Below are 27,094 nucleotides of genomic sequence, written 5' to 3'. Positions count from 1 at the left end.
AAGACAGCATGAAAAAAAAAAAAAAAACCTTAATATTAAAAAATATTCATTATATGCTGAAGTATATTTTGAGTATGTTGGGCTAACTCAAATATATTATTGAGATAAATTTCACCTGTTCTTTACTTTTATATTGTGACTACTAAAAATTGTGAGGTTCATTTTCTGGTGCACACTGCATTTCTACTGTACAGCACTGGTGCTAGAAAGCCTGGGTTCAGAATGTGTAGTATGCCTATTTCCAAACTAAATGACCTTTTAAAGTTGTTGCTTTCAGTCCCATGGGTAAATGGTTGTCTGTACCTTATGTACCAACATTCAGTTAAACAGCACCAGCAAAGCTCACATCATTGAGTCACATGGTGTACTTCTACACCGAAAGTCACTATGAGAGGTTAGTTTTAGTCTACTAGTTAAGGTATCAAGCAATATTTTGAAATTAATATTTTTCTCTCACTTTTTAAAAAAGATCTTGAGTTTGAAAGTCCAACTTCCCAGGAACGATAGACTGTTCAACAGTCGTGATAATAAATAAATACCAGTAGTGTATTAAAAATGTCTAATCAATAAGTGATAATCACTTTGGAGATGATCTTTGAAAGCCAAAAAAAAAAATCAGTCACAGCCTCAAGTTTTGGAATTCAGTCCATAGCAGACTCACTCCAGCCAACACATTTTTAAGGCCAACAGAAACCCATTCTTGCCTCTATAAACATAAACTGTGCCTAACTCATTTGTCTCTGCAGTCAATTCAACTTACAACAAAATTTTTTGAACAACCTTACCTAAAATCAGCAAATAGCAGTGCTCACTAATACTGTGTCTGACCACCCCACAACTCTTCCTCACTCAAACAAGCAACAAATACATTGGATTTTATGTCAGATTGAGGGATAATCTTGGGCTTTGACAATTTTCAGGAAGTTCTTTTCAACTCCACCCTATCCTTTTTTCCCCCTTCTGGTACTGGGAACTGAACCCAGAGGCACTTTATCATTGAGCAACACCCCCAACCTATAATTTTTTTTTTTTTAATATTAAGACAGGGTCTGATTAAATTGTTGGAATTACAGGTGTGTGCCACAGAGCCCAGTTCTACCCTACCTTTTTGTTTCAGCTTGCGTGTACATTTTAACATTACCCAAGAAACTTTTAGATATGTATTCTGTTGGGACTGCTGAAGATTTTATATTACCCCTGACCCAGATATTCACACTACCTACCTCCAATTATTTTTTGAAAAGTAACGATACTTTCCATTGCCTCCATAGGTATTAAAATGGAAATGCACAATTGACAATGCAAGGGTTCTAAAATTACAAAATGAAAATGCAAAACAACTACATATAGGGAAGAAAAAAAAGTTATTGCAACTAACTCCCTGAAAACTTCAATTCATTCTGGATGTTTCAGGATTTTTTTTTTTTTGGAATTTCAAATTGCCCAAAGAGATAAAAATAAAGCTTAAACCAAAATTAAAATAAATCCATAACAAACAACAAAGATAAACAATAAATTACCTGCTAATGTTGCTGCTGCAGCCAATCCTGCTGCAGTATATGGATCAGTCCCTGGAGGAGCAGCACTAATAATATATGGATTTGGCACAAATGCAGCTGGAGCAAGGCCTGCTGAGAATACACCAGCTACATTTAAAAGGAGGAAAAACAATAAATAAAAATGCAAAGTATATTTTCTTCATTAAGTAAAAACACTTCTATTTTGAATCTGAGATGGGGAAGCAAACCATTATAGTGGTTTAATTTTTTTACTATGTGACCCTGAGTATGTAACAGTAACTGATTCTAAAATTTTTAATTTAAGAAACAGGTATACCACCAGTTACTCTGGACGATTTTGTTGAGAATTAGTTCCACTCCTTGGAACAAGAAGTACTACACGTGTACATTCAAAATTTTTTCTTCCCCTTTACTAAATGTAGAAGTGAACTTAAGGACACTTTAAATGCTTCCTTTTAACTTGAGGGCAGTCTAAACCTCTTAGTATGAACCAGGAAGTTTCTGAGACTTTATTCTGGTTATAACACCAGTTTTATTTCATTATTCTTTATAGCTATTCATCTCCATCGATCCCTTCCCAAATTTGATATCCTTTCTTTCTACATCCATATCACTTACTATACTGTTTTCTAATTGCTAACTGACTTTTATTGATGGATAGAGTGCATTGTCAGGATATATCTAATAATCTTCCTTCCAGTGTTAAATTCCTAGGTCATAGTATCACTCACTAAAGATTGAAAGAGAAACTACTACTGAATTTAAAGCTAAAGGAGTTCAGCAAGGTTCAAGTTTAAAAGATGATGGGGAGGAGGATAAGGGTATAAGTAGATGAGTGTACACTGATTTTACACAAAGGAAAATGTAAAATATATCTTATCTAGGCCTTAAAAATCAAGACTCTGAAACTATTTTAAAATTGTATCATATTTGCTTTCAGTGTTTGACTCTGATTCATAATATGAAATATACTTCAGATCAACTTACACATACAGAATAATGACACAAACAAGTTCAGTAGAAAAAAAATTTTACTGGACTAAAGATGTGACTCAGTAGTAAAGTGCTTGCTTGCCTAACACATGCAAGGCCCAAGGTTCAATTCCCAAGACCCACAAAATTTTTGAAATTTCAATGAACTCTATATTGTGCAGCACTTATTACTTTTCACATCATTTGATTTTTTAAAAATACAGGCCACAACCCACAATAATGATTTCATGCACAAGCACAAAGAGACATTTTCAAAATATGCTGTTTTATAAAGAAATTAAAATTATAGTGTGGGCTCAGTAAAATCCTCTTCTACTTAACATCATTTGGTCAATCATATTCTTACCTATGCCCTAGGTCAAAGGTTTCAAGATTCTCATCTATCAAGAATTTATTTATCATAAGAATAGAAAATACTGTATTAGTATTCACATTTGTATGCCACTAAAAAAAAATATCTAAAACCTAGGTCATACTTGTTTGAAATATGTATTTTATGATTTATCATGAAAAACACTCTTAACATTCAAATTACTACTGGAATCTATCAAGTAGAAACAATTGGCTTATACCCTCTTCAATTTTTAAATGCATATGTACTCATGCATTTGATATTCTAGTCCTAATATTTTAATATGCTTTTCCTACTTACCAATTAATCATAGATCTTTAAGACACAGACACATAGCTCATTCTTTTTAAAGGCCACATAACTCATTCTATTGTACAGAAGGAACACAATTTAATCAGTCTACTACACTAAAATTACATTTCAATGGTTTATAATCTCTTACTACAAAAAACGTTTTTTTTAAAATTACACAGGTCTCTATATCTTAGTCTTATGAAAATTCATTTAAATGGGCAAAAATAATTAAATTCTTGATTTCCATTTCCAGATTGTCCTCCAGTAAAGTTGTACCAATTTACATTCCTATCAAGAGTATTGAAGTATGCCACTCACATTCTTGCCAAAATAAGACCAATCAGGAACTTTTTAAGCAATTTCCAACCTGATAGGTAAAGCAAAACACTAAAAAGGAAAAAAAAAAAAAAAAAAAGGCAGCGACTATTTTGTTTTAATTTATGATTCTTTGGCTCTCAATAAGGCAAAATTATCAGCCTTTTTTAGAACTTTTTCTCATTTAAATTTCCAATCCAAAAGGAATAAAACCCAATTATCCTACCAGGCTATTTTCCAAATAAACATTCTTTTAAAAATTGATTTGAAATGTCAATTCAGATTAAAATTCATGCCATCACTCTATCACACAAACACCCACACTCATACCAATACAAACACACAAAATTAAGATTGGTTTTGTTCACTGATCTACTTGCATATTCCCAGGCCAATACCACATTGTTTTAATCACTTTTACAGTGAGCAAGTCCCCCTCCTGAATTTTAGTTTTCCATTAATTATCTGACACTAACAACAACTCAAATTTTTAAGTATCAAACAAACAAAACCCTGTTAGAATTCTGATCAAGAGTACATTAAATCTGCACATCAGTTTCAGGAGAACTGACATTTTTTACAATGTTGATGTTGACTTTTACCCAGAAAGCATGTTTCTCCATTTACTCAAGAGTTCAAGACAAGTTTACAGTTTTCTTTACAAATGTCTTATGTATCTTCAGTTACTTCCTATTTCACTCTATAGTTTTTTAAATTTCTAATGTCCTTATTACTATGCACTGTTTTCAGTGTTCTGGAAGGTTTCTAAGTTTTATTTCCTAGTTCATTTTGTCCTAAATAATAATAGCTATGTGGACAGTTATGCTATTTTTCAATGATTTTTATTTCTAAGATCCAGAAATGGTTCATTCTTCCATCATTTTCTGATCTGAAGACCTCTTAAGGATGTTTGATGACTTAAGGCTTGTATATCTTAAAGTTCTGAATGGTTTCAAAGTTCTTTTTAAAACTTAAAAGTCCCTTTATTTCTGTATCTTGAGTGTAAACCCTTTTGCTAGACTGTTCTAGCTGACCTTCCTTATTTGTACTATCATTTTGTTTGAAACACTATCTTCTGTGAATTTTTCCTGCATTTACCTGTCCATGTTTCAACTATATTCTACAGGGTCCAACTTTCAAATCAAGCCTTCTATTAGTAGTCTGGAATTCTTGATTTATATAATTAGCATAACTCAAACTCCAATCCTGGTAATTAATTTCTCTTGTAGGCCCTCACAGACTTTATTGCCAATTACTGCTATCAGTTTTCCTGTGTCATAGAAATTCCCAACTACCTACAAAACCTGTCTTTTTCTTTGAGCTCACAAGCAGATGAGTTGAGTGTCAATGTCTATTTTTAAAAACATATTGCACTTATTATCTTCTTTTGGCCCACTCTATTAGTTAAGTTTAGCCTGTTAACCTTTTTATCCCCTTCTTTAATAAATTAGCTAAGAAAAGTTTGAACATATTTAAATGGTTGAGAAAAAAATTCACAGCAAGGGAAGTATATGAAATTCTAATTTCAGTGACAATAAATGATACTCATTCATGAATCGCTTATGACCACTTTCACGCTACAATAGAACAGTGGAGTAGTTGTGACTGAAACCATATTGCCTACAAAGCTGAAATAGTTACTATTTGGCCCTTTATAGAAAGTTTCATTAACCCCCATCCTAGATGTAATCTTCAGAGCTGCACTGGCAAATGTGGTAGTTACTAGCCCATATAATTCCTGGGCATTTGAAGCGTGACTAGTGTAATTTGAGATTAGACCTATAAGAAGGAAAATGCATAACTGATTTCCAACACTTAATATGAAGAATGTAAAATTTCTCATTAGTAAGTTTTCTATTGATTATCTTTTGAAATGATAATCAGTAGATAAAATGGGTTAAAATAATCCATTAAGAACAAATAACTCAAATTAACTTCATATATTTTCACATTTTAAAATGTGACTACTAAAAAAATCTTAAACTACATATGGCATATATTATATTTCTATTGGATAATGCTAAATGAGTCATTGATCAGCCAAGAGATGACTGAACAAACTGGTGAAAATGACTGATGGTCAAAAATCATTTAACTATGGAACTAAGACTGAAATGTGGGGTCAGTTTAGATAAGCTATGCTTTCTTAGAATAATTTATCTCATTCCAGATTTCAACTTTATTTGAACTATCTATGTGGTTTCAGAGTTCTTCTGTCGCATCTTTGAAGATCATGTTAGTCTAATATTACTTAGTATACTCCATGTTAAAAAATAGAATATCTCTAAATTCTTTTTATGAAGCAATATACTGATACAAAAACTTGAAAAAAAACTGAAAAAATACAGACTAAAGTGACTTCAATACTGATGCAAAATCTTCAGAAAGAGAAATTAGGAAAACTACCCCATTCACAATAGCCTCGAAAAAAATAAAATACTTGGGAATCAATCTCACAAAAGAGGTGAAAGACCTCTACAATGAGAACTATACAACACTAAAGAAAGAAATTAAAGAACACCTTAGAAGATGGAAAGATCTTCCATGTTCTTGGATAGGAAGAATTAATATTGTCAAAATGGCCATACTACCTAAAGTGCTATACAAATTCAATGCAATTCCAATTAAAATCCCAATGACGTACCTTACAGAAATAGAGCAAGCAATTATGAAATTCATCTGGAAGAATAAGAAACCCAGAATAGCTAAAGCAATCCTTAGCAGGAAGAGTGAAACAGGGGGTATTGCAATACCAGATCTTCAACTTTACTACAAAGCAATAGTAACAAAAACGGCATGGTATTGGTACCAAAATAGAAAGGTAGATCAATGGTACAGAATAGAGGACACGGACACAAACCCAAATAAATACAATTTTCTCATACTAGACAAAGGGGCCAAAAATATGCAATGGAGAAAAGATAGCCTCTTCAACAAATGGTGCTGGGAGAATTGGAAATCCATATGCAACAGAATGAAACTAAACCCATATCTCTCACCATGCACGAAACTAAACTCAAAATGGATTAAGGACCTCGGAATCAGACCAGAGACCCTGCAGATTATAGAAGAAAAAGTAGGTCCAAATCTTCACCTTGTTGGTCTAGGATCAGACTTCCTTAACAGGACTCCCATAGCACAAGAAATAAAAGCTAGAATCAACCACTGGGATAGATTCAAACTAAAAAGCTTTCTCTCAGCAAAGGAAACTATCAGCAATGCGAAGAAAGAGCCTACAGAGCGGGAGAATATCTTTGCCAATCATACTTCAGATAGAGCACTAATCTCCAGAATCTATAAAGAACTCAAAAAACTTTACTCCAAGAATTCAAATAATCCCGTCGACAAATGGGCTAAGGAAATGAATAGACAGTTCACAGAAGAAGATCTACAAGCAATCAACAAACATATGGAAAAATGTTCAACATCTCTAGTAATAAGAGAAATGCAAATCAAAACCACCCTAAGATTCCATCTCACCCCAATTAGAATGGCGATTATCAAGAATACGAGCAACAACAGGTGTTGGCGAGGATGTGGGGAGAAAGGTACACTCATACATTGCTGGTGGGGCTGCAAATTAGTGCAGCCACTCTGGAAAGCAGTGTGGAGATTCCTTAGAAAACTCGGAATGGACCCGCCATTTGACCCAGCTATCCCACTCCTTGGCCTATACCCAAAGGACTTAAAATCAGCATACTACAGAGATACAGCCACATCAATGTTCATAGCTGCTCAATTCACAATAGCCAGACTGTGGAACCAACCTAGATGCCCTTTAATTGATGAGTGGATAAAGAAACTGTGGTATATATACACGATGGAATATTACTCAGCCATAAAGAATGATAAAATTATGGCATTTGCAGGCAAATGGATGAAATTGGAGAATATCATGCTAAGTGAGATAAGTCAATCTCAAAAAGCCAAAGGACGAATGATATTGCTAATAAGTGGAGGATGACACATAATGGGGGGGAAGGAAGGGTTAGTGTTAGGGTTAGAGTTAGGGTTAGGGAGGGGGGCAAGTATGGAGGAAGGAAGTACTGTATAGAGGGTAAAGAGGGGTGGGAGGGGTGGGGGGAAGGGAAAAAATAACAGAATGAATCAAACAACATTACTCTATGTAAATTTATGATTACACAAATGGTATGCCTTTACGCCATGTACAAACAGAGAAACAACATGTATCCCATTTGTTAACAATAAAAAAAGAAAAAAAAAATACTGATGCAAAAATCCTAAATAAAATATATTAGAAATTTAAAGAGTATGTTAAAAGGACAAATATATACAAGTCATTTTGATTTTAAGGGAAGAATGATTCAATTTTAGAAAATATCACCCCTTAAATCTAATAGATGATATTCAAAATCTTTCATGCATACTACTGTTTCATGAATGATAGGAGGTCATCTGATACTAAAACAAAATATTAAGAACAAATTTATCAATAAATATTCAAATTTGTATAACAAACTTTAAAGCACTCATGAACACTAAAGCAGCCTTGAATAAAAGTAAAGATACACTATACCCTAGATAAGAATGCTTAATGTTATAAGAATACCAATTTTTCATAAGTAAATTAAAAAACTTAACCTGATCTTCTGTAAGTAGATAAGCTGATTCTTTAGTTCATATTAAAAAACAAAAACAAAAACAAAAAAAAACCCTACAATGGCAAATAAGAAAAATGTTAAAAAAAACAAAACAAAAAAAAAACACACATTATAAAGCCTCAAGTAATATACACTGTGTTGCATGAACATACAGGAATCAGTACATTTTTAACAATGAGAGAAGAAGGGATTAAGTACGTGGATGAAAGGAATTGGGGGGAAAAAGCAAAAGAAAACAGGGCCAAGGTGGATGTTGCTATTAAAGGTTTAACTACAAATGTGGACATCTTTGATTAAAACCAAAAGTGAAATCTGGGACCTAGGAAACCTTACTGCACTGATACAGAACAATACAAAGCTAAGAGAACCAACAACAGCACTATCTTTCCTTCCATAGATTCTAATGTCAGAGTATTCACAACTTCTCTAACTAGAAAATAAAGTTTAGTCAAAGTCAGATAAAATGTTTCCACAAATCTACACATGTAATAAAATGACAAAATTATATACTGTATCAATGACACATTACTCGTTTTGATACTGTACTATAATTGTAAGATGTAGCTATTAAGTGAAACTGAATTAAGGGGCATAGGAACCTTTGCACTCTCTTTGAAACTTCCATATGAATCTTTAACAGTTAAGAAAATAAAAAGTTAAGCCAGGTGTAGTGCTGCACATCTGTAATCCCAGTGGCTCAGGAAGCTGAGACAGGAGGATCCTGAGGTCAAAGCTAGGCTCAGCAAAAGTGAGACACTAAGCAACTCGGTGAGACCCTGTCTCTAAATAAAAAAATAGGATTGCGAATGTGGCTCAATAGTTGAGTGTCCCTGAGTTCAATTCCCAGTACCCACCCCCAAAAAAGTTAAAAAAGTTAAAGAAAAAAAAAAAAAAAAAGAGGCACTCAGCTTATTTTTCCACATATTTTACTACAGAAAGTGTCAGAATCACAGAGCTGGGTGGAGGAAAAAAATAATAGAACAACTGCTAGCAAGATTTATATATATTAATAAGATTTACATGTATTAATAATTTAGTAAAGATTTGTGCTTGGGGGAGGGTGGAAACAACAACAACAACAAATTCCAATACAGACAATATAACATGTACCAAGCTTGAACTCTAGCAATAACAAAGAAATAATTCAAAAGTCTAAAGGTCAGATATCACGTAACTTAATGAAAGAAAATATTGAGAAATTTTCTTAGCATTCCTATTTTTAAACAATTTTTTAAATGAACATTTTGGCTGGAAAGTGGATAGAAATAACTACACTTGAATTTTCTGGCATTTAACTCTCTAGCCTTCACACTTGTGAGGTGGTGGGGGGGAGAACAGAAAAAACTTGTGCATGGACAACTTTAAGCTTGAAATCTTTGTTTAACCAATGATGCAAATTATAATAAGAGCAGAGCCTAGAGGTGCACACTGGTAATTCCAGATACTTGGGAGTCTGAGGCAGGAAGATCACAAGTTTGAGGCCAGCACAGGCAACTCAGCAAGACCCTGTCTCAAAATTAAAAAAATAAGCTGGTTATAGTGGTATGCATCTGTAATCCCAGAAGCCTCAGCAACTTAGGGAGATCCTAGGCAACTTAGAGAGACCCTGTCTCAAAATAAAAGTAAATAAAAAGGGCTGGGGATGTAGCTCAGTGGTAGAGCACCCTGGGTTCAATCCCTGGTATTGTCCAAAAAAAAAAAAAAAAAAAAAACAAACCAGAATTAATTCTTCCTCTAATCAATACCCTTGCCATATATTCTGCTGTTGTTGATCTCAATGGGATTCCAGGATGTTTCACAAAAGTTAACAAAATAGCACCAATTGTTAATTGAAAAAGACAAAAAACCAAAAAACCAAAACCAAAGCCCAAAGATTCTAATCACTTTTGACAAGATGATTTTTCTAACAGTCAAAAATGACAATTTAGGGGAAGGAAAGATAATAGAATGAAACAAACATCATCACCCTATGTACATGTATGATTATACAAATGGTATGACTACTTTGTGGACAACTGGAGAAACAACAGTTGTGCCCCATTTGTGTACAATGAGTCAAAATAAAAAAAGAATTTACAGACTCACCGATATGTGGTTGCTGAGCTGCTGCTAATGCATATTGCTGCTGTTGAGCTGCAGTTAACTGCTGAACTGTTAATGCATTAGTCCTCTGAAAGAGCTATCAGGAAAAATATTTAATACAAAGATTAGTGTCAAAACATTTCACGTGTAATTGGAATGCTGTGAATAAAATAAACACTTATTTAGAAGCACTCAAACACAAGGACATTTTAATCAGTAACACATTAAATGTTTAAGAAATCCCACGATTCACATCAATGCCACATACTACATTGGAATTCACTAGTAAATAGTCAAGAGGACTTTCTTAAAGGAGATGCATGCTTTACCTGCTGCTGGGAATTGTACTCAAAGAGGCCTACAGTAGCTCCTGAAGAGTCCATGGGTACCTGGTTACCAGGATAGTCGAACTGTAAGGAATCCAGACCAACTTGTTCCATGGCATCCAGATTCTGAGTTTCAGGATTTGAAAATTCTTCAACAAGTGGCTTATTAGCTGTAGGATTAGGAAGAGGACCCAATCCTTCTTGGGGATTAGTATTGGGGCCAAGGCGCTCAACTACTTCAGTTGGAGAGGCTTGACGACTTCCAGGAGTACGACTGAAAAAAAAAGAAAGAGAAAAGTATGAGTAAAAACAAGTCAAAAGGAAAGTATGAAAATAATGAAAAAAATTTTTATAAAATACAGAAAGCAAACAAGGCAATCTGGGTCACTAACATTCTACTCTATCACATTTTTTCCCCTATTTAATATTACTTAAGAGGTGACATGGTTTCAGCTGAGTATGGTGACATCTTCTATAATCCCAGCTATTTGGGAGGTTGAGGCAGGAGAAGCACAAGTTTAAGGTCAATGTGAGCAAGGTAGTAAGACCTTGTCTCAAAAAATAAAAAGGGAATTGGGTGCAGGGGTGCACACCTGTAATCCCAGCAATGTGGGAGGCAAGAGACAGGAGGATCGAGAGTTCAAAACCAGCCTAAACAACAGCAAGGTGCTAAGCAACTCAGTGAGACTCTGTATCCAAATAAAATACAGAATAGGGCTGGAGATGCGGCTCAGTGGTTGAGTGCCCCCAGGTTTAATCCTGATACCCCTGCCCCCTCCCCCCCAAAAAAGTAAAAAGGGCTGGGGATGTAGCTTAGTCATAGAACATCCCTGAGTTCAATTCTCAGTATCCCCCCCCCCCAAAAAAAAGAGATGACAATGGTTTTAGTAGTTTGTAAAAATTTTTAAATAATTTTTAATAATTTTATTTTTAAATAATCAATCTCCTCAATTTGAATATTATTATGACCAACTCAATTTTACAGGTAAAAAAAAAAAAAACCATGCAGAGAAACAACATGTATCCCATTTGTTTACAATAAAAATAAATAAATATGTACTCAGAAAAAAAAAAAACTATTTGTATTATAATTTAGGCTAACAGAATCTGAAATCTTTGTCTCAAATCACAGACAAAATGAATGGTAGATATGAAAATCAAACTATTATGCAAATGTGGGAAAATGAAAAATCAAACCCACCCATCATTCTGCTATCCTGCCCATCAGCATGTAATTTTGTCATACAAATATTCAAACATAAATATATTAAGTTAATAGCAATAAGTATTTTACCTGGTTTTTAATGCCAGTTTTATGTCTATCTAACTCTGTCCCTAAAGTCAGGTGCTCCACATTGGCATAAATATGCTAGCATGCACAGAGAAGTTTGCAAAGCCAATACCTGATTATAAGAACTCTTTCAGATATTTAATTGAATATACATTTTATTTACAAATCATTGTCCTTGCAACATTAGAAGATTTCAAACTCCTTTCTTCTTTAGTCATATTTAACTTGCAAGGGAAAATTTCAAAGTTCATTTATTCATTTGGAACATACAGGAAGAAAAAAGAAAACTGAAAGGATTTTGTTTAAAACCAGTCAATTAAAAAACAAAACAAAAGAAAGTTTCCTATGAGTCTTTCATTCATTGCAGTTCTACTCCAGTAATGTACAGGTTGATTTATCACTTAACATATAGATTAATGACATGCTGATATAGTGTGTGCATGTTGGCCACAGCTGTTTTTTGAAACATTTTTTATACTGTCAAGTAATGATTAACATTGTATTTAAAATAATTAGTGATTTTAAACATCTAAAATAAAATTTGAATGATTATAAAGTTGGTACTAGTGTTAAGAGGAAAAGTAAAAACTTTCACACGAAATAACTCAAATACCAAAAAGCAGAGGACACACACAAAAAAAATCATTGTACTATGAGTGGTGCTCTTGCTATAGTTAGTGGTGTATTAACACTTCAATTATAAATGTATAATCTGAAGGGTTTATAATCAACTGAGTTTTAAATGCATGTTGTTTACTAAAACTCAGATAACAGGAAGAGCAAAATCAGAATGCATAAGGTTCTAGAACAAACCAAACAGCATTAACTTTTGTATCAAGAGAGATTTAGAGATTTTGGATGCTTTTTTGGCACTCTGAACAGATAGAAACGCCACTGTTTTTAAGAAGCAATGTTATTCTGCTTTGGTAGTTAAAGGCAATAAATGTAAATGCAAACCATCATGTACCTAAACTGTAATCTAGGGTTCCATGGTTCACTAGATCTCAAAGAAACAGTTCATTTTCAGGTAGTCTCCAAAATATCTGATTACTACAGTGTAAAAGTATAGGAAATTAGTACGAAGGAACAATTCCCTAACATATAAATGTACATTGTCTAATTTAGTGTCAGAGGTTAAAAAAGTATTTAATTGCCTAAAAACAACTACGGCTGGACATGATGGCACATGTCTACAATCCCAGCTAGTAGGAAGTCTGAGGCAGGAGGATCACAAGTTCAAGGCCAGCCTTGGTAAATTTGCAAATTCCTGTCTCAAAAGCAAAATTTTAAAAAGGGGTGGGGATGTAGCTCAGTGATAGAGCACTTGCCTAGCATGCTGGTGGCCCTGAGTTCAACCCCCAGTATCTTGCACAAGGAAAAGAGACGGAGAAAGAGAGAGAGAAAATTAAAAAGGTATTAAAGAATTCTGAGCTTAGAGTTAACTTTTTAAAAAATATTTTTAGTTGTAGATGGACATAACTTTTACACACACACACACACACACACAAAATATATAAAATGTAGTGTTGAGGATCAAAACCAGTGCCTCACAAGTGCTAGGCAAGTGCTCTACCACTGAGCCCCAACTCCAGTCCAAAGCTAACTTTTAAGTCTCTCAAGTCTCACTAAATTCTAGAAGAGGAAAAAGTTCAAATTTAGATATTAGCAGAAAATTAACAGAAGCTTCTAATATTACTCCTTCAACAGAATGCACTGTTTTAAAGATTTCTTTTTAATTATTCATAATCATTAACTAATTTTCCTTATGAAAAAATAATTGTCCAGATTAACACCAGATACAAAGTAAATAAACAAGTTGGAAAAACGTCTAAATCAGTCACAGTAACTAATTGTAATAATCCTTAGAAAGAGATAAGTTTTTCTTCTCAAACAAGTTAAAATCTTACTTAAAATCTTTGCAATCGGCATCCATTCCATTTGGCAAACTTCTGCCATTTATTTTAGAATCATCATCATCTCCTTGTTTAAGATCTCTGTTTTGGTCCTCCTCAAATGGAGAAGCCTTGCCTTTTTGATCTCCTTTCTCAGGTCCATCTGTTTCAGCATCTCTAGTGCCCTGAGGAAAAAGAATCTGTTTGATTCTGAATACTTAATAAAACACACAAAAAAGGCACCATTCGGTGACCTAAAACTACACTACTGTGCATGTACACAAGAGAAAGCAGTGACACTTATTTTAAGTTCACAGTCAACTATTTTAGCGAAAGCCAAAAATTTGAGTACAAATTAGTGATTTATAACAGAAGGGCTAAGGCAACCTTAACTATAGCGGTGCTAGAAAAGCAGTAACACCACAAACAAGATTAAAATATTTAATGCACAGATAATTTCACTTAGTTACTTTCATATCAAGAAATGTTTTAATTTTTGCAAAATGTTTTAAAATCAATGTGATTTGATTTTTATAAAATGGTACGATTATAAATATTTCCAGTGGTTTTATCATTTCATGTATTTCATGAAGTGGACAAGTGAAGAAGAAGAAAAAAAAAAAAAAAAAAAGAGTCCAAACAGCTATTAAAATTTCCTTTAGCTCTACAAAGGGAGGGAAAAATAAATAGACTTAAAAATAAAATATAACCAAATAACTATCAAACAAATATTAAATATGTCTTTACTGAAAATACTTACAAAAGTTCCTTTCCTAAAACGAGAATCCAATTTATCAGCAGGAGAAGAACTTAATACATATTCTACCATGCTCACGCCAAGGCCTCCACTTTCTGATCGCGGAGACAGTATTGCATTTACTTCACTGTTTCCATGAAAACCCTGTCCAGATCTTCTCTGTACCATAATAGGCTGGGACATTGAATGATCTGTTTGGAATAAAGATTAGAATTATAGATTTGCCCTTTCAAGTTAAACCAAATGAAGTTTCACAAATATACTAAAGTAAGAAAAATCAGCACTTCATTTTATTTTGAACATTATTATTATTATCTTGTAAACAGCTTTTCATTCTGTTGAGAATCGGTGGCTGAGGCACATCTCTTGAAAATACAAATGGGAGGAGCACTTTAGTAATAAATAGGAAAAGCCTATGCAAAGAACTGTCAAATCAAAAAGGTCAATGGAGGTAGAAATATTAATTTGAAGGCCAAGGTGCTTATAAGCATTACACTAAAAAGTTAATATTCTTTTGGTTAGTCCTACGAAATCAGAGGGTTTTTTTAAGGATAAAACAGAATAAAAACTCCTTCCAAGTTGGTAGCACTTCTCAAGCTCATTGCTATACACTAGACAAATTTGGAACACACTACTGTCACACTATACACATGAATGAGTCTGGAAAAACCAGTAACACCACAGAATTTTCTATTCTTCATGAAAAGGTTAAATATCACCTTAATTTTTTTTTTTTTTTTTTTTAAATCTCTTCTATCTGGGCTCAGGGGCACACACCTGTAATCTCAGTGATGGGAGGTGGAGGTGGAAGAATCACAAATTTGAGGCCAGTCTCAGCAACTTAGTGAGACTTGTCTCAAAATGAAAGTAAAAGGGTTGGAGATGAAGCTCAGTGACAAAGCACTCCTGGTTTGATTCCTGGTAATTTTTAAACAAAAAATTTAAAACAAAATTATTCACTTGATACAAATATGTTAAATCATATCAAAACATTTCTATTTCAGCATCTATATCAATGATAGATCAGCAACTATATCCTTTCAAACATTCATTCACGGTTTAAATATTGATTTACTGCCCCTTGTATGCTAAGCATTGTGCTATATATGGGGAATTTAACAACAAAGATAATCTCTGTCCTCAAAGAGCACAGATTTAATAGAAAGCAATCATAATAAAGTGCTTCAACAAAAATAATCCAGGATACTATGGGGAGAGAAAAGATGGAGCTTTGATTCTTTCCAGTCTTTGAGTGAATTCCAAAGGAAGTGATATTTAAGCTGAATATAAAGGGGGTAAAGAGTTAAAGCGTGCAAATAGGGAGAGAGTGAGAGCACTTCAGTTACAAAAACCCACTTTGCAAAGGCCTGAAATGACCAGAAGAACATACTGAACCTGACAATCACAAGCATATTGATTTAGCTGATGTTATGGTTTAGATGTGAGTTGTCCCCCCACACCCAAAGCTCATGTGTGAGACAATTCAAGAAGGTTCAGAGGAGAAATGATGGGGCTATAACTTTAATCAGTGAATTAATCTCTGATGGGATAAACTGAGTGATAACTGAAGGCAGGTGGGGTGTGGCCGGAGGAAGTGGTTCACTGGGGGGTGTGACTATGGGGTATATATTTGTATCTGGTAAGTGGAGACTTTCTCTCTGCTTCCTGATCACCAAGCAGGCTGTTTCCTTCTGCTACTCTTCCACCATGATATTCTACCTGACCTTGAGCCCTGAGGAAAGGACCTGCTATTTATGGATTGAGACCCCTAAAATCATGAGCCTCCAAATAAAACTTTCCTTCTCTACAGTAGTAAGATAGCTGACTAAAATAGCTGAGAATGACTACAATATATGATCAGGTCTCTGCAGTCATAGAATGTCTTAGAATGACAAATCCTTTAGAACAAGGAATATATTATTCATATTTGCATGTGCTTGGAATCCAATAAATGTTAGGTAAATAAAATTCCATTCATTTCTAATGTTCTCATGATTTTTGATAGAAGACTAATATTTGTCATCAAAATTTTAATCTATACAACTAAAAGTTAAGTTGGGAAAAGTGATACAGGAACTGACTAAAATGATAAATTTGGTAATTCTTCTATCATCCATCCTGAAAATAATCTTTTATTTTCATGTTCTGCTCAGGATGCTTTGTAGGTCAATACTTTATGGGTCTAATACCTTTCTGTTCTCCAAACCTGCCACAGTATCTGTTTGTTAGCAACTAAACTGAAAACAAATTTTCAACATTTTAAGGAAATATCAACCTAAATTGGCTGTTGCCAAAAGTTTTCGATCTATTTGATTGAAAATGAAATTAAAATTTTTTAGATCTTCCTAACTTTTGAGTTTTAGCTTTAAGGCAATAGTTTAACAGCAGCAAATTAAAAACTATAAAGCAGTTTAAAATGCTATTAATACATTTTTAATGATTTGGAGACTAAAGAAACACCTGATGATTTACACTTATAAATGAACATTAACAGTAATTATCTGGGAATTTGGTTTTTTATTACTTTGGTCATTTTGCATAGATTAAGCAAGTTACATTAAACTTAGCAATAAAAAGAGAAAACTTATTTGTAAAATATGTTATCAGTTCTAACTGTACAACTCTCAAATTTTACTAATCAGAAACTTTGCAAAATATAAAGTGATTTTAAGAATATAACTATGCTTTTCAATTTACCAATAAATACCGCCACTCCTACACGTTATATACCTTACAGACCAGTTCCTTTTCCCCTTATGAGTTTCTCATACCAACTGTCTCCTCACTCCTGAAGGAAATCAAAAACTTTCACATCTGCTCTTTTCTAGGAGATTTATATCACCAAAACAATTTACTTCTTTTCTGGATGTGGCCAATGTCTAATAAAGCTTTGAGCTACAACTAGATAAATGAGTCACTGTCATATAAAACAGTTTAAAAGTAAAACTTCCTGTGGTTCAACAACTGTGTCCTCTAGTGGTAATTCAGAATTTTATAATCAGAGTTAATTAAGAAAACAAAAAACTTTAAGAAAACCTTAATGTGACAAACACATCTAAATCAATTCATTGTGCTAATAAGTAAGTGTGCCTCAGAAAAGGGTTAACTACTACAAGAAAATGCAAATTATGACATGAAATCCTCAATAACATTATCAGATTTTTCTCTGATTATCACCTAGGGATAGGCAGAGTTAAACAAACAAACAAAAAACACTGAGGTGGAGGGCTGATAAGAGAAAGGCAGGTGACACCCTAGGGCCAGGGCCCAGGGTGGGGATAGGGAAAACACCAAACATTGAGTCTATTTATAATTCTCATGCATACAACAGTAACTTACGAGAAGTTCCCCATGCAGTCTCTCTCCATTCATCATCCCCAAGAAATATGCCTTTTTGTCCATCTTTTGTTGAATCATCAGGTTCCCAAAACTTTTTGGTAGGCAAAAGCTATTTGGAAGAAAAAATTTGTATTTAAATTTTATTCTAATTACAAAGAATACAAAGGGATTAGTAAACATATCCTGACATGTACAAATTAGTTTTTAATGCTAATGAAAATGAGAATGATCTGTTTTTAAAAGTTTCTCATTAACAGTAAAGTAACTCCCCATTTATATTCATGTACTGGCTCTAATAATTCTGAACCTAAACAATAAAGCAAAGTCCACTTTTGACTTTTGTTTTTCAAATGTTTGTGTTATCTTCTTTATATGTAAATTTCTTCAAAAATTAAATTTCTTACTCAAAAAGAGATCATTAAAAGGATGATTAATATTTTTATTTGGCTTTCAAGAACTACCTTTGGACAATCTCCTATCCTATAACTTCCAGGATAGAAAATATTTTTTCTTTCTTATTTCAGTTATTCAATGGAAGTGAATCTCACAATTCTTACAAGTTCCTGAATACTATGAACCCACCAATTTCAGATCAAAAAGCTATGGATTATAGAAAACACGTACAGAAAAAAACCTACAGATACTTTTGAAATAATTACTTTAAGGCCCTGGGCTATATTCTACATGGTGACATACACAGCATGTAAAAATTGTGTTGAAAAAACCATTCACTGATTATTCAAAATGTATAATTCCTACCTATTCTTTAATATCCTATTCTTTTAATACCCATTCTTGCTACTACTACCCCTGATGCTCAGAGGAGACAGACTTGGCATGTCTGGTTGAATATACTATCTTTCTGAGACATACATTTGGTATTTTAAATAAGCATTCATAGGACACTCTTAGCCTATAATTAGGTGACCATTCCCTTTAGTGCTAGTAATCAAACCTGTGTATACTTCTAATACAATACATATCATACTAAATTACCTTTTTGCTTCTTTAAGGGCATGCTCATTTCATCTTTAGAGCTCATAAACAGGCTACAATAAAATATATCTTACTAATACCTGAATTGAGGTCTGAGAGAGAATATAGTGTGTTGGGAGTGTGCTAGAGGTTGAAAGTGGGAAGGCAAGGCAAGAAAAAATATATAAATTGCTGAATAAAATACAGTCAAGCATGAACAAAGGCAAATACTTGAGAAAATGCAAGATGTGGAGAACAGAATATAAGATAGGAGAAACAGATGTGGAAGGCCAAGATTTAATACTGGTAAAGCTAACCAGGTAAATTATGAGGACTCTTTCCTAATAGACAAGCTAAGCTATAGTTAAGCTTAGCTAACTATAGTTAGCTAAGTTAGCTATAGTTAACTATAGTTAAGCTTAAGTTAAGTAATAGGAGAAATCAAGACAGGTTGACGAGTGACATTTTTAAAAAAAATTTTTTAGTTGTCGATGGACATCTATCTAATCTAATCAAACCAAATCAAATCTATCCATCTCATTGAGGAATGATCCCAGGGTGTCACACATGCTAGGCAACTGCTCTACCACTGAGCCACAACCCCAGCCTGAGTGACATGTTTTGAAAAACAACTCAAGTTGTAAGGAATGAGAGATATAAAGGGGAAAGACTAGAGACAAAGATACCAGTTTAAGGAAAATTATGAGAGAGTCAAAGTAGTGAGAACTCAAAAGAGACTACTACTAACTAGCAGAAAGAACTGAGAAAATAAAATGGATTTGAGAAGCATTTTGGAGAGTCAACAGGACCTGAATACAGATGGTGGGAGAAGATGGATAAAAGGGATAAAAATCTTAGTAACTAGTTAAAAAGATATATGATAGTGTCACTGACCAAAATCAAAGAAGCTGGGTGATGTTTGCAGTAAACCAGGAGAAGCAGCTTTGAAGATAGGGGGACAATATCACTTTGGCCTTGTTCCCAATTTATAGAACTTTTTCTAAATAAGCAAATTTTTAAAGAAAACAAATTTCTATGCTCTTAACAAAGATCACAGTAACTAAACTAAAACGGCCTCCATTCCTTCAATTTAAAAAAAATATCACCATAAATGACATGTAAATATTCAAAATGTAAACCTGATAATACTAATATTATAGCATTATTCAATATATTTAAATAAATATACATTTATTCATAGTAAACCCCAAGTTAATCTTTTAAAAATATTGCATAAGCAAGTCATTTCAGGAGGATGAAAATCATTCCTGATATAAAGAATTGCTTTGCCCATACTTCATGAAGAAAAACATTTCAGTCACAAAACAGGAATAACAAATAAGGAATCCAAAATAGGTATAACAAACAGAAGCATTAAAAAAAAAAAAAAAAAAAAAAACTATGTCAAATACCAAGTGTGAATATTTTTGCAAAGCGTTGTAATATGACTCTCTTGTTAACACAAGTTATCATGCACAGGAAAAAAATTAGTAGTTAAAATTAATACTTCTATCAAAGATCTAAACATTCTAGAAACTGCTTTCTGTGGCAATTTAGACAGTGATTCAGATACTTTTAGAGAAACCACTATCTTGTGACTAGGAACAGGTTAAAATGGACTAAATAAGAGTAGGCAACAATTCAGAAAAAAAGATCAGTTAAAAACAAGTTTTTAAAGGTTAAAAAAATAAACTGATGTAAACAAATTAAAAAAGATATTTGTCCCTGGAGATTTTTTTTTAAACTATAGTAAAAAATAAGAATGCACATCACAGAAAACAAGGCTAAGGAACCTTAAATATCTATAAAATATATTATTCACAATCACTTTGTATTCGTTCCCTAATTCACAGTACACTCAGTATTTCTTGTCAACTTGACTTCCCCATGCTGAGTGTACATACAATGTTCTTTCCTTCGAAAGTATTTATGGCTTGCCTTCTCTATTAAAAAAAGTTACCTCAGCATATTGTCTCAAAAAATAAAATTAAATCAAATTCCTGCTCTAGCATTTACTGAATTACACTTATACTTCAGATTTTTCTAATATAAACTTACATAAAATAAAAAACAACCAAATAAAGATAACTGGGACACTTTCAAGCAAAAGGATGCTATTAATAATTATGCCTTAGCTGAGCATGATGGCACATACCTGTAATCCCAGCAACTTGGGAGGCTGAGATAGGATTTCGAGTTCAAAGCCAGCCTCAACAAGAGTGAGATGCTAAGCAACTCACTGTCTCTACATAAAATATGAAACAGTACTGGGGATGTGGCTCAGTGGTCAAGTGCCCCCAAGTTCAATCCCCAGTACCCACCCTAAATAATAATAATAATTATGCCATAACAGAAATGTAACTGGATTATCCTGGGCGAATCATGACATAAGTTATATCTCTCTACTTATAATACAAGTTCATAAAAGACAAAAACCAGATGCTAAAACAGAGAACAAAAGACTCAAAGCAGTTTCCTAAAACCTAAGAATGGTGCTTCTCTGGATTTCATTTTTTTTGTGTATGGATAAAATATATTAATATTTAAAATTTTTCAATTCATATCACTTCCCCATCTTCTCTAATTCTAATATCCCTTAATGCTAACCAGCTAACATTAAACACAGACATTTCCAAAGGAAAGTAGCATTATAAATAGTCAAGACAGGCATGAGTTCAAACTTTTGCTCAGGTATTATTATGTGGCCTTGGGCCAGTTAATTATTCTTTCTGAACTAGTTTCCTTATCTTTAAAGGAAAGATAATAAGCTGCAGTCCTATGAGTTATGAGACTAGAATGGAATAACATAAGTAAACCACTTAAACACAACTAACACACAGCAAGTACATAAATATTAGAAGCTTTTACAACCCTTAAAATATAAATCCTTTAATATTATACAACATGAGTCAACACACTGGTCTGCAACATTAAACTGGCTGATTATGTCAAAGAATTACATCATTCATTACAAAGATTTTGTGTAAGAGCTATTTGCCTTCTTTTTTCCCTTGAGTCAGTTTGAATATTCTAGGGGAAAGATAAAACCCTACCTACTATTTAGGAAAAGACAGTTGCCAAATACAGTTACAATTCTGCATAATGAAAAAAGAGTCAGAAATTAAATTGTTCAAGGTTACACATATAACTAATAAATGGCAGCATGGGATTGGAATCCCTATATTTATTTAATTCTAAGGCCCTTCTCTTTACATTTAACTACCACAAATAGTTCCTTTCAATTATAATCTAATTTGTTGTTATTTCTGAAAATTTCCAGTATTAAGCCAGCCCCAGTTAAAAATGAAAGCAGTTTTAAGATAATGTGATATTCTTCCCATTATCATGGATAAACTTTCAGTACAAATTTATTGAGACAGGATTCATAGTACACAGTATTCCTATCTTTGCTTGGAAATAGGTCAATCTTCCTCAAGGTCACAGCACTAGAGTGAGATCTGAGAGAAGTTTCGTTACTATCCTATCTAATATTTTCTACTTTATCATACTACCTAGGATCTTGTTGCCAAAATTTTCTTTAAATATTATTGTATCAGAAAAGAAAGAACATTATTTATTATACTAAGGTATGAAAATATTCTCAAAATTAAACATACTAATTCTGTGATTTAATTTCTGGGTTCCCTAAAGAAATTTCAGGCAGGGTACTTTTTCCCATTATTTAAGGAATAAATAAGAACTCGTTTACATACATCCTAATAGCCTGGAAATGACAACAGAAATGTGCCTCTGCGGTGTATTTGATTAAAACACTACATATATTAACAATGCTTAATATCTTCTATGGACATTTTTTCAGCCACATGACTTTAGACAAAAATTGATATTAGATTAAAAAAAAAAAGGGCAAGCATATGAATATAGGAATACAGTCTGTTTCTATTTCTGGATGAACAACCAAGAGATTGCCCTTCTGATGACTGCTACTAAAGCTACTGTGATATACAAAACCCAGTACATTTTGAAATGAGCCCTACATGAAAATGCAGTGCTTTGTACATTAGAAACTTACAACACTTAAAACATAATAAGCAAAACTTTATCTTAAAAAGAACATCCATTAAAAAAGGATTTTGCATTACTGTTAAAAAAAAAAAAAAAAAAAAAAAAAAAAGCCAACACCCAAAACAAGCAATTTTAGAAAACACAAGAGCCAGAAACTTAAGGCTGCTTTAATTTATTCCAATGACTGAATTCTGGGATAAAACAAAACCAAAAAAACCTCACCTGTCAGGAAAGGAGAAGACTGGTGAGAGAGAGACAGGCAAAGAAGGAAATCCCAGAAGGTTCCCTGCTGCCTGTGAGATGAGGAAAAGATAGAAAGGCTTGTGGGAGAAAACCCAGAGACAGAAATCTGAGTAGGTTTCTTAGTTATCTCTTAGAGGTAACAATAATAATTGGTAAACTATTAAGAAAAAAAAAAAAAAACCAAAAAACAAAAAATCCTTAATTCATAAAAACAGCTTATTTAAGAATACATTCTCACTGGCTAAAGTAAGGTCACAGATACACTGACCTGCTGCTATCCAACAAATAGTAAGCAATCTACACCTAAGTGACTATACTCTTTTGTTCTGCATATCTGACACATCCATTAATAAAACCTGGATTTAAGTTTATATAACGTACATTTAATCTAGCTCCTCTTTTTCTAAAATCTTCTTGCACCCCCAAATACTCTTTCAACTGCTGTTTCTAATGATGACATGTTTTGGAATTACAAAGTTCTTTAGATTTATCAAATATTAGTTAGAAAGGGGGAAAAGGATCTATTTGTAAACATATACACACTATACATCTGGTAAGTAAAGAATAAGAAGTATAATTAGAATTAAGGTAGGAGTGTGACTTTTCTTGCTCTTAAAAGAAAATAAGTTCAAGTTTGTCACAGACTAGAAGGCCGAAGCACTGCCAAATCTGCTTTTAAGATACATTATTCTACTTTCTAAAGACTACAGAAAACAAGTGGAAAAGAAAGAATAAAAGCCCTTTCTGCCTCTTTTTCATCTCCCATAATGAAAACAGTGTCAAAGCAAGTCACTGTGCTGCAGTAAAGGTACAGTATTTTTAAACAAAAAAATTATTTCCTCTCTCAAATTTATCTTAGGGCCTATATTTTTACCTTGTGCACTGGACTAACAAATTTATTTTGGCAATACTTAAGCTTAAGCACCTTAACTCACCCTTAAATCAGTCCTCTGAAAATGACAAACTCTTTGGAAAACGCTGTTCTGAAGAAAGGGAGGGTTAGCTAGCTGCAGGGTGCCCTCTTGTGGCCCAAAGGAGTGACTGGACTCTTTTTCTGCATCTGAAGAGCACAGCATTGGATGGAGTGAGTCTCATGACGGTTTCTAATCTACCAAAGTAAAATAATCTCCAGGTGCAAGCAGTTAATTACACATAGTAGGTCTGTTTACTGTTATTTTCTATTACCAAAGTCCACACTATGTTAGTAGTATAGAACATGACAAAATAAAGATGACCACAAGAGTCTCCATAAACAAAATTTTCTAAAATTTCATTAAGTGTATGGAAAACTAAGTATTTTAGCTGGCTTAAAATATGTAATGGTGAGGTTAAATTGGATGCCTCAAAGAAAACCACAGATTAACAGGAATGATAAAATTAATTTTAAAATGTGGAGTACCTACTATGCCAGACATTCAAAGCTAGCAATTTACAGGAGAGACAAATATAAAACAAACTGTAACCAGTAATATAATAAAAGTATATATAAAAAGATCTAGGGAAAGTCAGATGAGAAAATAATTCATTCTACTGTAGATAGCAATGGGACAATAGGTAAGTATTTTCAGTAGAGTCTTGTCAAGAATTAGAAGTTTATTAAGCAAACAGCTTTGGTGAACAAGAGAGATTTTGGGGGAGGGAGAATAATGAACAACCAAGTGTGGCTACAGCAAACACAGCATACATACATAAAACGGCAGAACAAGGATAAAGAAGTTTTTCTTCTGAGCAAAGCTAATGATGTATGATTCATTACCAAAATATAATACATCTAACCAAGTTAATCAAACCACCTAGAACAATCACACTAAATAAATCACATAAAATCACTGAAAATTACTTGCTATAGGTTAAAAAGGCAGCTGAAAATCACAACTACACAACTGTATACAACCAGAGATTTAAAGTAATAAAATAAAACCCATATAGTTTAGAAGATAATCACTATTTTCAAGATTACAGTTTATTAAAAAAAAAAAGTCTCAACAGCTCAAATAATTAAAGTGAGGTACAAGTTCTTGGTATTGGTAAATATTTACCTCTCCCATTCCCCGAGATTCTAGTGCAAGAGCTTGAAAATCATGATTCATTTCATCCACAGATCAAACCTGTTGAATAACAAAACAAAATTAGTAGAAAGAAAATTTTAAAGTATAAACTATTTTTACATTATATTGCTGCTATTACTAATATTAGCATGTGATGGGCAAGAACAGATTTCCCTCTATAACAGGTTTTCCCAAAATAGAGTACATGAGAGCAATCTACTTTCAAACTATGAGGTCAAGGGTTCTTGAATTATTCTGCATGCTAACAGAAAACTTAATTCTTGAGCAGAAGAGATGGAATCTGGGTGCAGTGGCGCACACCTGTAATTCTAGCAACTTGGGAGGCTAAGGTGGGAGGAACCTAAATTCAAAGCCAGGCACAGAAACTGAGGGAGACCTTGTCTCAAAAAAGGGCTGGGGATGTGTGTGGCTCAGTGGTTAAGTATCCCTGAGTTCAATCCCTAGTAAGATAAATATGAAGATCAGAAAAAGCAAACTCAAGCATTAAAATAGCTGTATTTTTATATTTTATATTATTATTTTATATTACTTCTTTCAAGATTTTTCAAATATTTTTCTCTGCATTTTATTATTTGTACAAATGATAAAATATTTCTCAATATTTAAGTAGCTAAATACACTCAGTCAATAAAAATGTTGATCCAGTTCTATCTAAAAGCAACATAAATTACTAAAGCATCTTTCTATATTTCCATTCCTGAAAGTCTAAACTGTTTTCTATCTTTCATATGACAATGTGTTGAGACAGTGACTCTTTGCTTTCTACAACAATGCTGGGGATGGGGAGACCATTCAAGATTAAAGCACCATAAATTATAGCTTTCAAATTCCACTTGGAAAACCCTCTTATTTTTCCCAGTCAGTTCTCTCCCTCTAAAAACTCCATAGTGTTTGATATATGAAAACACCCCTCCCTCCCATTAGTACTTTTTTCTGTTCCTACTTTGTGTCTTTTAGCAACTCTTTTTACTTTCCTAGGTCTCTAATTGCTTATCAGACTCCTACTTGTCTCTTCACCCCTTAAATGTTAAGGGTTCCTCAGTATTCTGCTTAAGGTACTCTTCTCTACCCTTTATCTTGAGAAATCTCATCTGCTAATTCTTTGAGAGCTATCTATATGCTTAGCCCCCACCCACTGGTATTTACCAAATCTTCTCATCAAAATTTCCAATTATCTATCTCCTTTTGTTCCCTACATGTATCAAAAGAAATTTCAATTTTATTCTTCTCACTTTTAATTCTTTTCTTTCTTACACTTAATGTCCAATCATTTACCAAGTTATCAAGTTTTGCTAAGTCAAACTTCTACCTCACGTAAATCTGTTCATAATTTTCTAGCAGCATGGTTGTTGAGACCATACACCCTTTACCAAAAACAATGCAATCCTCTTCCCATCTTTTCATCCTACAATCTAATCTCCAAAATGTAAGCAGTCATCTTTCTGAACTATACTCTGATCAAGTGACTCCCATTTTAATCTTTCACTAAAGATAAAGTTCAAATTCCTTACTGTGGCTTATAAGAGGTGGAATTGGATTCAAACTGTATTTCTGGTACCTGGAAGTTCTACAACTCTGAACAAGTAATCTAAATTATTTTTTCTCAATTTCCTCATATGAAGAAAACAGGAGCAGCCACCACGTAGATTTGCTGTGAACAATGAAGTAGATAACAAAACACTTAACACTGTAACTGGCACCTAACTATTCAAAAGTCAGCTATTAAAAAGAGATTTTTTGGGCTGGGGATATAGCTCAGTTGGGACAGTGCTTGCCTTACAAGCACAAGGCCCTGGGTTCAATTCCCCAGCACTGGGCCAAAAAAATAAAAGAGCTTTGTTCTATTCATCATACGGTGCTGGGACAATAAGATGTCCACATACAAAAAAATTTTTTAAAAACCAACACATACCTTATACCTCAATATAAAAATCAACTCAAAATGGATTATATACCTAAATATAAAGTCTAAAATTAGGATACTTCTAAAACACACAG

At 33.3% G+C, this 27,094-nt stretch overlaps 1 protein-coding gene across 13 annotated transcripts in view; it reads right to left on the bottom strand.

Annotated features, from left to right (window-relative positions):
• Window positions 1-27,094, bottom strand: part of PUM2 (pumilio RNA binding family member 2) — a gene marked incomplete at its 5' end in the record, with an annotated part of 85,320 nt that overhangs the window by 39,302 nt on the left and 18,924 nt on the right. For 6 of the 13 annotated variants that reach the window (XM_079110928.1, XM_079110931.1, XM_079110924.1 and 3 more), the window contains 7 exons: window positions 1,521-1,646; window positions 10,182-10,275; window positions 10,508-10,778; window positions 13,703-13,872; window positions 14,448-14,635; window positions 17,784-17,892; window positions 25,067-25,135. In XM_079110928.1, the coding sequence (XP_078967054.1) occupies window positions 1,521-1,646; window positions 10,182-10,275; window positions 10,508-10,778; window positions 13,703-13,872; window positions 14,448-14,635; window positions 17,784-17,892; window positions 25,067-25,117 (1,009 nt within the window). Of the gene's footprint in view, window positions 1-1,520; window positions 1,647-10,181; window positions 10,276-10,507; window positions 10,779-13,702; window positions 13,873-14,447; window positions 14,636-17,783; window positions 17,893-23,006; window positions 23,078-23,962; window positions 24,104-25,066; window positions 25,136-27,094 lie in introns of those variants that run through there. The other 7 variants (XM_079110922.1, XM_079110927.1, XM_079110933.1 and 4 more) reach the window with 3 other exon arrangements.

Source organism: Sciurus vulgaris (genome assembly GCF_902686455.1).
Source record: "Sciurus vulgaris genome assembly, chromosome: 14".
NCBI classification, from domain to species: domain Eukaryota; kingdom Metazoa; phylum Chordata; class Mammalia; order Rodentia; family Sciuridae; genus Sciurus; species Sciurus vulgaris.
This window is presented reverse-complemented; position numbering and strand designations above follow the sequence as displayed.